The 12,056-nt window shown below is 38.7% G+C and overlaps 1 protein-coding gene across 2 annotated transcripts in view; it reads right to left on the reverse strand.

Moving 5' to 3' along the window:
* The window catches only part of LOC135324641 (phosphatidylinositol 3-kinase regulatory subunit alpha), a 61,876-nt gene that overhangs the window by 14,364 nt on the left and 35,456 nt on the right, over positions 1-12,056 (reverse strand). For both annotated transcript variants that reach the window (XM_064501296.1, XM_064501297.1), the window contains 4 exons: positions 11,260-11,334; positions 8,193-8,324; positions 7,093-7,294; positions 6,807-6,886 (listed from right to left, as the gene is read on the reverse strand). In XM_064501296.1, the coding sequence (XP_064357366.1) occupies positions 6,807-6,886; positions 7,093-7,294; positions 8,193-8,324; positions 11,260-11,334 (489 nt within the window). The remainder of the gene's footprint in view (positions 1-6,806; positions 6,887-7,092; positions 7,295-8,192; positions 8,325-11,259; positions 11,335-12,056) is intronic.

The following is a 12,056-nucleotide window of genomic DNA, read 5'->3' on the forward strand; positions in this document are numbered from 1 at the left end:
TAACAAGGGATCAGTAAGATTTTTTTATTCCATTGAATAAAGGCTTTCAGAAAAAATAAGTCTCCAGGGTTTCAGTGGTGGCCAAATTCTGGACTGCGCACACTTGTATAATCAGGTTACTGCTCAGCTCAAACTAACCCAACTTTGAGGCAGGAAAAGGCAGGAGACAGACAGGTGATTTTCCATTGCCTCTGCATAACTTGGAGAGGTACTGAGGCACTTGACTTTCATTCGCATATCTTAAGACCATGAAATCTCTACCTGGTAATCAGTTACAGTAAAGTACTTCCACAAGGTGATGAAGAAAGCACATAGAAATTCAAAATCACTTACTTTGTAAATTATGCATCACAACTGCTCGCCCTTGTAATACAGCCTGAAAATACAATCCAATAACCTGAAAAATTAAGTGGTTTCCTCTTACAGAAATCTTTCTAAAAGAAAAAAACTCTTTTTATTAGGAAGTTTCTCTGAAGCAACTAAGCAAAAAATAATTCTGAAAAAAAAGTCTATGCTTTCCAATCAATGCTTCATAAAAATCACTAAAAAAGCTGTAACATGCAGTCAGAAAATCCAAGCCTTCTCTCTGTTCTCAACTGCGCAAAGCTCTGTACTGTGCAGAAGGTATCCGCTTACTCTGGTTCATCATTAAAAAGTGAACCTGACTTTAGTACTGTAAAAAAAAAAAAAAAAAAAAGAAAGAAACCACCCTCAGTAGCTTGCACGTCTCTCTCAGATAATGATCTCAGTTTCATGATTAACTTGGGCAGGTTCAAATATTTGCTGAGCCAGGGATTTCAGGTGGGGGAGGGGGAGCCAGATTCAAAGGAAAAGTTGTCAATCAGCGAACAAGTGGCCAATGCAGGACGAACTTTCTCATTTTAGCCCAGTAAATGAGAAGACCATTGTAAGAGGTCTTAAAATAGACTCTGTAACTGGCTGCTGAGTGCAATATTAAAGTCGAGAAAAGCACTATGAACAGCCGAATACAGGAAGTGGCTAACTTAGTTCAGAAAAAAAGTAGAATCAAAATCTTCCTTGAAAAGAGCTGTACCTCTCAGAACAGCCCTGTGCAAAGCAGCTTGCTTGCAAGCACAGCAGCACCTCCTACGCACTTATGCGAGGTCACAAACACACGTGTTGCTTGAAGACCCTTAAAACGAAATGGTGAGGCATTTCATCCATTTCAGATAAACCAAAAACACTAGAAAAAACACCTGTCCATATCCATGGTGTTTTCCAGGACCTCAGGGTTGTTCTTTTCATTTCTTGGTCAGGCAGGTGGGAAAAGGGACTGTACAGAGACGGAGCACTTTAGGTCATACGTAATTCCCTTGCTGTAGTGTTTGGTGGAGTATCACTTGCTGAAGAAATGAAGCACCAGCTGAAGAGCCTGTTCCCCTCTGCCTACACCTGCTAACTTTCTTACCAGCTACACTCTTACATGGAAAAAATCAAAAGTGAAAGGAGAAGCAGACCAAACGGTTCCTTTCAGAGAAAGGCAGGAAGCGGATCAATATTTTCTTCTGACTTCTTGTTGGAAGCAGTGAGAACCTCCAGTAGCTGCTGTCTTCCTGGTGGTCAGCTGCAACTCCCTTATGTTACTGGAAGGGTATCGCAAAGTTTTCACCTCCCTCCCCAAACACTCCACTTACCAAAATCATCCTGTGGTACAAAATACCAAACCTACCAAAACCCGCTTGTGCCTTACAACGAAATCCCAAGTATCTGCAGTATATTTTCAGTGGTTTATAGCTGATTGAATAGTTTCACCTATAACAATTCTTTACTTTTCTAGTTTTAGGAGCCTTTGCCTACTAAAACAATTGTCAGTTCTACATATCATTTAAAGCACCATAGTCATAAATGTACAACCTACTTCAAACGGAGATCATAAGCTGTGTTTCTGAACTAATGACAGTACACAGGAGAAAAGTCCAACTTTTGACAGTAACTGATATGCCTCCTATTTACCGTTGGAAATTGCAAAAAGGGGTGATAACACTTTTCGGTTTATAGGACCACAGTATACAAGTGTATTCTGTAAGGAAATCAGCTAATGATGACAAACAAACTCTGGTTCACTTAATTGTTTATTATTTTAAAAAGCACTGATACCTACGCAGAGATAAAAGATAAGCTTTTGAAACTACTGAGGGTGTTCCTAAGTCTGAGGTTTTTTTTTTTCTTTCTGATCTCAGTGCCCTGTGCAAAAATGAGTTGGATCACATGTCTGGTCAAAAAAAGGTACTGATGTGCACACACCTGCATTTTCACACAATTGCCCCATCTTAACTTTTATTTAAATTTAAGAATTCACCACCTTGAGTGGTGCTCATCAAATCTATAGATTTGTATTTGCAGAAACTCAGGGGTCTACTACTTTTTTGCGTCATACTCAAAGCGTCCTTCTGATCTATAAAGGATTTTTTTTTCTAAAAATGATGCATGAAGCAGGACAAGGAACTGATCGGTATAGAGAGGTTTGCACGTGTGTGTGCATGTATATGTATAGGTATATGTACATACGTACACATACACTCACACACATTTATAATATTAATCTGTAAAAACTTCTAGCAATGCCATACATGTTACTTCAGTTTCCCCAAATACTTTTAATTAGGTATTGAGAAACATAAAGTATACACTACTGCCAAAATCTAAACCAAGAATTCAGTATTGCTAGGGCTGGAGATTATTAACAACGTATTTTGTTCCCTGTTAAATCAGGTATAAAGCACATGATTTTTATTAGCTTAGAAGGGGGGCCCTCTGCCGGGTAAGGAGCAGATGCGCAATACACTGTACAAAATCAATTCTTCCTTGACAGACTGTTCTCTGCACATGACAAAATCCTCTTAGCGCTGGCTGACGATCCAGCCAGACTTATGAAATTATGCAAAAAAAGTCCTGATAAGGGACAGCATTCTTACATATTCTGTTGTGCCCCTGAGACACTGCAAGCCAGGACTGCGGCTGATCCGGACCAGTGCAGTCAAGGCGGGCTTTGGGGCAGATTTCAGGAGGAACAGGACTGGCCTTTCATTTCCCCTGCTTTGGTTATTATTCTATCAAGCTTGCTATATTATGTTCAGCTAAAAGCAAAGCGTCTGCATTTTGGCTGTGCTGCTACGACTCTCACCCAAACCACCACCAAGTGACCAGTTAAGCATAAGGCAGGCTCATGACTTCACTTATTCTACCTAGGATCCTGTGAGTAGTAGTCCTACCTCTTCGCACTTAAAACCTGTGGTATTTTACAGCTGGAGCCATTATTTACAATGTTGTTTACAGGCCTGGAAAGGAGGAATAAGCTGTGATGGACAGCCTAGAAGAAGCAGCTCAGCCTGAGTTAGTGCGCAAGCCATCGAGGCTTCACTTTGTCACCATGAGATAGGAAGTGGCCGCAGTGGCTGCAAGACCTCCTCCTGTCCCCCACAGCCCTTCCTTCCCACCATCCCAGGGGCTCCGCATTGCCACTGCAGTCCCACACCAGACCCACCATTTCCCCCCTCCTTCTCTACTTCCCTGCAATAACACACACCTTTGCCTCGCATACCCATGGGCCACTCTGCACTCCTCAACACTCCCCCAAGAAGACCCTGATTTCCCTGTGTTCTCCCCCAAAACGGCCCCGAACCACCCATCTCCCCACTTCTCCCTGTGTGACCTGCCAGCTGGCCGTGAGCTAGCACTGGCCTCGCACGACAGCCGCCTGGCAGGGGCCCTGGGCACTGGCTGGCTGGTGGGCCATGCCCCAAACGGTCCCATGCACGGCTCTGAGGCCTGCTGCTGCTTCACAATCGTCAAAAATGAACTGAAAAAGTTTCCAGCCCTGTATGCCTAAAAAGAACTCATAGCCCATTTTCAATGTATACTTCTAAAAGCACACACACCATCATACCTTTAATCTGTTCTGTGAGATTCTGTTAAGTATAGTCTGTTATAATTAGGATTTTTTTCTTCTAATACTACTGCTTCAAATGGCATATTTGAAGATGTGTACTTTGTTTCTGACTATAAAATCAGCATTACTCTTTAATGTTTCTGTGGCTGTTTATCAAGTTGGAGTGTTAAAATGGGATGCTAAATCATCTAGTTTGTCCACTAAGCCTAATCATCCATTGGGTCTTTGACTGATTAGCTACAAAGAATGACAGGAATCAGAAAATGGATCTTATTACTGATTATTCAAAACATCAACCATTTTCATAATCCTAGTTGTCTTGCAACATTATTTTGTCTTCACATACTACAGACTTTAACTTTAGTAATTTAACTTCTTGTGCAGGACTAGACTGTATTCTGATTCACGCATAAAAAAGCATAGTTTCCCATTGAACACTGTGACAAGGAAAAAATCAGTCCAGAGTTGTGCAACAAAAAAATCGAGTAAGGGCCTAACAATAACTCCTGGTTTTGCGCTATGGAGTGTATAGCATCACTGTAGCCATAAAATGTCCAACTTAGGATGTTGGTCCTATTTGCATACTTTCTACTGTTTGGAAGCAAGAAGGATAATTATTGGGTGATGCGATGAGAAAACAATCAGAAGGAAAGAAACCTGGCAGCACTAGCTTACCTGTTATCACTTAGTTGTCATTAAATTATTTTCAACAAATAAGATTCTTTCTGTTTAAAACCCGTTAAGTTATGAACTTAATGAGAAATAAGTTATCTTTTCTAGGATTGTTCCTTTATTATAATGTCTCAAAACATTTTTGATGGAAGGTCATGCCCCTGTAAATGACAATCTTGGAGCTGATAATTTTGAAAAACAAGTCTCGCAGTCTTCTATAAGAACTATAAAAACTCAGCACTTTAGACAATCACATGACTAATTTTGGAGCTGAAAAATAGATTTGATTCCCAATCCTGTAAAAAATTATTTAAGATTCTGTAAATACTCAACTTCTGAAAACTATTCAAGTGCTTTATAGGCCTTAGAGCAGATGCTAGTTAACTATAGGCTATAAAGTTTGAAAATCTGCATCTAATTTTTTCAGCATACTAATAAATGTGCAAATGCTCTACTAAAATACATTCTCTTGTCCAGAGTGGACCTTGAAATACACATGGAAGGAGTTCTTTTTTTGTAATGGATCACATGAAAAATCCCAGAAAGACTCTCAGAACAACCAAATGCATTACAAATTATTAATTCGTTCATAAGTTTGATGGATATAGCTGCATTTCAAGGGCTCCAGTGAAACAGATATTAAGATACTCTCAGGATGACTAGACTCCTTGTCCTCATTGGCAGTTCTGACATCAACACCTTTCACTTATATATTTTACTAGTATAAAGCAACTCATGACTAAATGCAGCTAACTGATCTCTTAAGCGCAGCTTCAGAAATTCTCACTTCTTAACCCTACCTCTGTATCCCCTCACTCTACCACTGCCTCAAGCTATGTAAACTTACATTTCCAAAAGTGTTTTTAAACATATCATTTCAGAAAGTGCTATTATCACAGTCTTTAGAATATTAGATGATTCAGTAATGTATTTTGCTTTTTTAAGGCTTATAACTTATGGCAAGGATAAAATCATTCTTTAACAATAAGCAGTTATTTGCTGACTGTTAGTTAAAGAAGACAAGTAGGCATTAAAAGTTTGGACTCTCGTTTTTTATGAAATGTTAGGAAGAAAAAATATACAGTGGTGCTAGAAATGCTTGCTTTGACTATTTTGAGAAAACTGAACAAAAACAAATAGGTATAAACTAGCTGAGAATAAATGTACACTAATTACTGGGAAAAGGTTCCTAATTACTATAGCCTGAGAGGTTAGAACATCCTTCCAAGTAGTAGGAGCAAAAACCATAGCCATTTAAAATTGATTTTCATTAGTTTATGAAGGGAATTATACTGTGTTCCTACTCAAAATAAGAGAAATAATGCGTTCTTCTGCTACTGTTTTTCTGCTACTGTGTTCTAGCTCTTCAAATCTTAAACAGCCCTGCAAATCCTACTGACATGAACTTTACCTTGTACTTTTAATAGAGAGGTGGGAGAGCTACAACATGCCTGATGCTCTGTTCACCAGGCCCTAGCCTTTGTTAGGATATTCTTTCTAATAAGCTGTAAAAAGGATTACTTTAAGCTACCACCTAAAGTCCCCTGCATTAACAATTTCCTTTGCACACAGTTGGCAACCCTGCTTTGCTCATACCAAATATTTGATTTAAAAACTGGGGGTTTTGCATAAATTAGAGGTGGGTTTGTTGACTAAACTAAATGCACACTCATAGAGTCAGAAAAAGTGTCATCTAATTTTCCTGAATAGGGTGTTAGTATTTTCTGCGCTGTTTACTGATATTGACAAATAAAACTCTCGAGAGTCTGTATTAAAAATTATGTATAAGTAAACAAAGAGTCAAATCCTAATTTATTCAGATGATCTGTGTGGGATATAGTATTTTCAAGAAAATTTGACTGGGGCTACAGAGTGAGAGATAAGTAAGATCTTCAGAATTTCCCCCTTCCTACACACTTATATGCATTCTATTGGTTTGCAGGTATTAAAAGTTCACAAATTCCTATTCAATGCTTAATGAAAAAGCAGCAGAAGTCCTAAGGGTATAAAAACTATGGATTCTTAAATGATTTTACTGCAAAATTTCCTATAAAACAATTGCTGCACACATATAAACCACTTCTACACAGTTCTGTAATTATGCGGTTGTGCATTAAGTTAATTTAATTTAAAAAAAATAGAGCATTTAGTGTCCTTATGTTGAATTTTTTAATATTTAAGAAAACAAGCGTATATAACTTTTTAAAGTACAAACAATTTTTACCTGGTACAGGCTGTCTCTCATTCCATTCACTGGTGATTAAAACCTCTAAGATTTTTATGTGGTGTTCAGTATTATCAGAGCTGCAAGAGATGGATTAGACAATAAGAACCAGGGAAAGTATAAAAGTTTACATTAGTATTACTCAAAAAGCATTGCAAAAATTTATAAAAATTCCCTCCAGAAAGCACAGCAAAAGTAAGGTCAGAGAAGTAGTTTATTCAACTTACTTTTGTATGTAGCTAACCCATGTTTACAATATAGAATATAATAAAGATGTCCCACATACCTGGCTATCTGGAATTTGAAAAGCAGAGGGCTGAAAATTTCAGCTAGAGACCTTGCATTCAAGAGATTTTTGCTGGAGGCTTGACAAAGTCTGAGGAAATGTTTGAGCAAATATTGGAGTGTGAGCCAATACTGTGGAGGTATATTTGGAGATCTGATGAGTTTCTTCAGCAACTGAGCATATTCCTCTGAGCTCTGCACTTCTGCAAGCAAACAGATAAAAGGCTCTTGATATCAGCACAGGAACATTCAACCAGTAAAATGAAACTGCATATAACTTCTTTGGAAGCATCAATTTTACAGAAAAAAAATAAATAAATTCTGTCCTTCATTAGTGCCGTAAGACTCTTTTCTTCTTCTGAAAAAAGTGAAATGCTCAGGGAAAAGTAAAGAATAAGTATTTAAAAGTCAAATGGAAACAGATACGCATTTTGGTAAAAACCACAATGTGTTCAGAGTGTACTGGTAGAAGTCTGTCTTATGTTTAGCGTCACACATGATTGGGTAATTCTGAGATGCACTAGATAAGTCTCACAGGTGCTGTTCTAACTTTGAAGGTTATCAGTAACAATATCCTGTCCTGAGACATACAACAGAATACTTGGCCCATGTGCTGAAAGCCTGTAAGCTGCACTTACTTGAAAATGACCACTGTGTAGATGATGAATCTTATATGCATGTATTTGTCACTTCATAATCTGTAACTCCCAGCGTACTGCAGAACATCATGACCTCTAATACATTTACTTTGTCAGCACTGATAAAAAGTTAAAAATTAGCTTTCTGCATACAGATAAGTCCTTGATTCCCCCCCCCATTTCTTCTACAGCCATTCTACTTTTTAAAAGGCAGAGAACTGTTAACCCTTATATTTTCCATTATGTTTGCATAAATAGAGAAGTAAATAATACATCTCTAGATCTGAATTGAAGCAACTTTCATTAAAATCAGTGAATGTATGTATTTTTTCTGAGATTCTGCTAGGGTGTGCAGAATTCTCTACATATTTTGTGGGAGACAAAGCAGCAGCTGAATCACTGGATACTCAGAATTCTAACAAAAGCTTTTTCATTTGATGTTTGAAATATTCGATATTCGTACCTTGAGCTGCAGAAATCATGTCACTGTAAACAGCTGCTGGAATGATGGGATTTGGCAGGTCCAGGAGATACCTCTTGAGAGCGTCTGATAAAGTGTGCACATCAAATGTCTCTAAATCCAACAAAGAGGCATCTAAAGGGAAAGAGCAACATATTTTTCAGATACTAGAAACTGGTAAAATATATAGGCTCATGATATTAGCACTTTATACCAAGCCACATCTGCTGACCTATATCTGGTTTACAGGGAACAACTCTTAAGAAATACTCTAAGACACATATTTGAGATCAAGACTATACAGTGCTCAACACAATGAACAGGCTCTCTTGGTATCTGATGGACCAAATGGCTTCCGGAGCCACACGTGGCCTCCAGTCATATGCTTTGCAGGGCTGAACTAAGACTCATAGTAATGGTAGTGACTTGCTGTATGTTGACAATGTTATGGAACATCAGAATATTTTTAACAAGTCCGTTTACCTGTAAATATTTGGTGTAAGAAGTATTAATCAAGGGTTTGGTCAAATGCAGCTTTTCTACTAGTAGCTAATTCTCTTATGACTAGAAGCTACACTAACAAATTGAGGCCCCAAATCTGTAAATATTTATATCAGTAAGTGGAAACAAATATGCACTTGCAGAATTGGGTGTTTGGTGTTTTATGCAGCAGTTATGATTTCTCTTGTAAAGCCTGGTGTCCTTCCAGGATAGTTACGAGTCGAGCTAAGGTTTAAGAGTGTCACATACAGGACTAGCTGAATATCATCAGCAGCAATAAAAATACGCAAATTCAGAAATGCTTGCTTAGTGTAAGTAAGATTGTGTTTCCTCTTAAACATGAAACTGGTCCAGAAAAGACCCTAATGATTTACAGAAAAATCCATGTTTGGTACAAGAATTTAGAGTTATTAATGCTGACTGACTTTTTAGGCTAGTCAAGCCCCTGTAAAATAACTCTTGAACCTGTTTGGCCATTTTGAACCAAACTCAACAGAGGACTCAGATATATGGTGTGTCTACAAGTACTGTGAAAAAAGGCAACCAAGTGAGGCATTTAGTGCTGCTGCTGCTCCTTCCTGTTTTCCCCAACGGAAAGCTTGCAGTATGAACTCAATCCTTATTAGACACCAAAGAATCCACATAGGAACGTGGGCATTACGAATGGCTCAGAAATTAAAAAACTGCAGCATGGGTATGAATGCTGCAAGAGTAACTAGGCATCAGAGAATCCAACCACAAATTTACAGGAAATAGTTTTCATTAGTTCTCTGGCTCACAGAATGTTTTTTATTTCATAAACTGAGTTAAATTCTGGTTCTCTTGGTGTCAAACCATTCTCTGAAGTATATCACAGATTATTATAATCAATGCTTTAGTAAGAATAAACTTCTGGTACTCCACAACTCCTTGGGTGTAACATCATAAACAGATCTGAACTCTCGTGTCTGCTGAGCTAGCCAGATGCAAGTCAGCTTTGATTTTGGAGCCAGATAGCACTGTGTTGAAGCTAATAGGCAGTTATCCAATTAATATGCAGAACATTTTGACCATAAGCACAACAGCACACTAATGCAGCTCAACTCTGAGAACAAAACTGACTTGCACTCTGCTAACTCAGAGAGTAGGCAGAGGAGATCAGAGCCATCTATATCCATCTGTCTGCAGACCCACTATCCTGGCTTTGTCCTGGAAGACTCGGATCCTATCTCAAAAAGAAGAGAGAAAGATACTGTGTTACTAAAGGGTAAAGTCCTATTTTCATTTTCTCAAACGTAATTGCTTTTTAAATAAGAATACACATAAACCACAAATTCTTGATCTCAGGAGATAGATGAACCTTTCATAACAGTGCACTTCACTTTAGACACTTAACAAGGGATTCAGATAAGTTAAGAGATACATTTGTATTGGTGCCTTCAAAAATCTAGATTTATCTGTACTGAAAAATACAATTACAATACTAAAAATAATGCTTTGTCTGCTAGCACCGCATGCATATCTCCTCTCCCCGCTTGTACACATACACTTCTTCCCTCCCACCAAAATCATAGAGGACCGGATGCTCTTTTGATTTGAAGGAACAGTCAGCTCAAAATATCATTTCTAGTTCATTTTGTTAACACTTGCAGTTACTAAAAATGAAGAGTGCTGAATTCACGGTTTGCGTTTGCTTGCTTTGCCCCTTTGGCAAGACTGCATGTAACCAGTTTCATCTCCTAGCCCTTGTATTTTCGTGCTCTTTCATGCAACCGGAAGCTCGCACCCGCACCCCAAGTCGGCTTGCAAAGGTGTGGTCAAGCACTATCACTGCAACAGCAAAGTTCCTGATCTCTCACAGTGCAGCTGAGTGCTCTCATGCCACTATACTGCAGCATGAAGGAGGAAAAAAAAGCGTACTAAAAGAAAATAGAAGTACATATCAGAAAAGTTGAACAGGTATGTGGTGGTAGCAGTGTAGCTGCATTTTACTGTCCAAAACCTGAGAACTCTGCCTACTGCAGCAACATCACTTCAGTTCTTTTTCTTTCCCTTCCCCCATCTTCTTTGTGCCAGAGAGGGAGTGTTCAGCTATTGCCTCTCCAGTCACTGGACCAAAGGAAGCAGAAAGGCTGCACAAACAAATGCATGCACAGAACTGCATGTCTGTACATACACAAACTGTCCATTCATTTACAAAATACTAACCTGCAGCCTTACAGCAATAGTGTATCTTTATCTTGCTTCTCAACAAAACAACTTTTTTTTGTACAGCTAGATTTTTAGTCCTTGAACAAGTAAATGACAAAAAGAAAAGATTAAAATAATTATTCCTGGAAAAAGAACCAAGCAATGGAGCCATGAGAAAAATGCACAACCTGTACTAGTGAAAAATACCTTTCATATTAACTTTAGAAGTTACAAAGATTTTTCCTTAAATTGGGCTTTTATACTGTATCATTGAGAACCAGATCATATATAGGCTGAGAAGGGGAGCAGAGAAAACATGATCAATCTGACCACAAAATCTATCTATCTACTGCTTTAAGGAAGAGCTATAACTACTGCTTTAAGGAAGAGCTATACCTACCACATTCAAGAATTTGTCTTAATTCTGCTGAGTTGCTTGAGCCTTGTGTTCCATACAAAGTCGAACACTCCAGACCTTCAAAACAAAATTGATGGGATACATTAATATTCCTGTGACTGCTGCTGTGAAACAACATACTTCTGTTTTCTTCAAAAACAGTATAAATTAGCAACATTCTCCCACCACCGTTCTCCTACAATGTATTAAACTACTGAATGTGATCGCTTTTTAGGGCAGTAATATATCTCTTTGTACATGCTAACTGCTGGGTCTGCAGAAACTGCTGGCCAAGAAGGATCACAGATCCCGGTAGACCCATGTGTTCTTTACAACTCTCCATGAGCTGACTTTAGAAGGCCAGAACTAGGAAACAGATACACATATCCCAGGAAGAAAACAGCTTGCAAGAATAATATGGGAGCACCCAGATCTTTCTGTACACTCTATATGCTAGGTGGAAACACCAGGTCTTTTAAGTGGATTTCACAGTGTTGGTCTCTCACAATTGTCTTCAAACAGGATAAGAAAAGGCAACAGAGAAATGTAGAAAAGGCAGATGTTTCACCTCTCCTGCATAAGAGGTGAGAAGCCTGAGTCACACCACCACAGGAATGGGAGAGGGACATGACAAAAGCTTGGACGCATCCTACTTAGCTTGAGGACTTAACTGAGCATTGTAAGTTACAAGCATGCCTCGCCTTTGGCACCCTACCTAGTCAACAGAGACAGACAGCCCTCCTACAGCACAGTTAACTCTTAGGTTGCTATCTATAGAGCCCCAAACCTCACAGTGCATG

This window comes from Dromaius novaehollandiae, chromosome Z (assembly GCF_036370855.1).
Source record: "Dromaius novaehollandiae isolate bDroNov1 chromosome Z, bDroNov1.hap1, whole genome shotgun sequence".
Taxonomy (NCBI): domain Eukaryota; kingdom Metazoa; phylum Chordata; class Aves; order Casuariiformes; family Dromaiidae; genus Dromaius; species Dromaius novaehollandiae.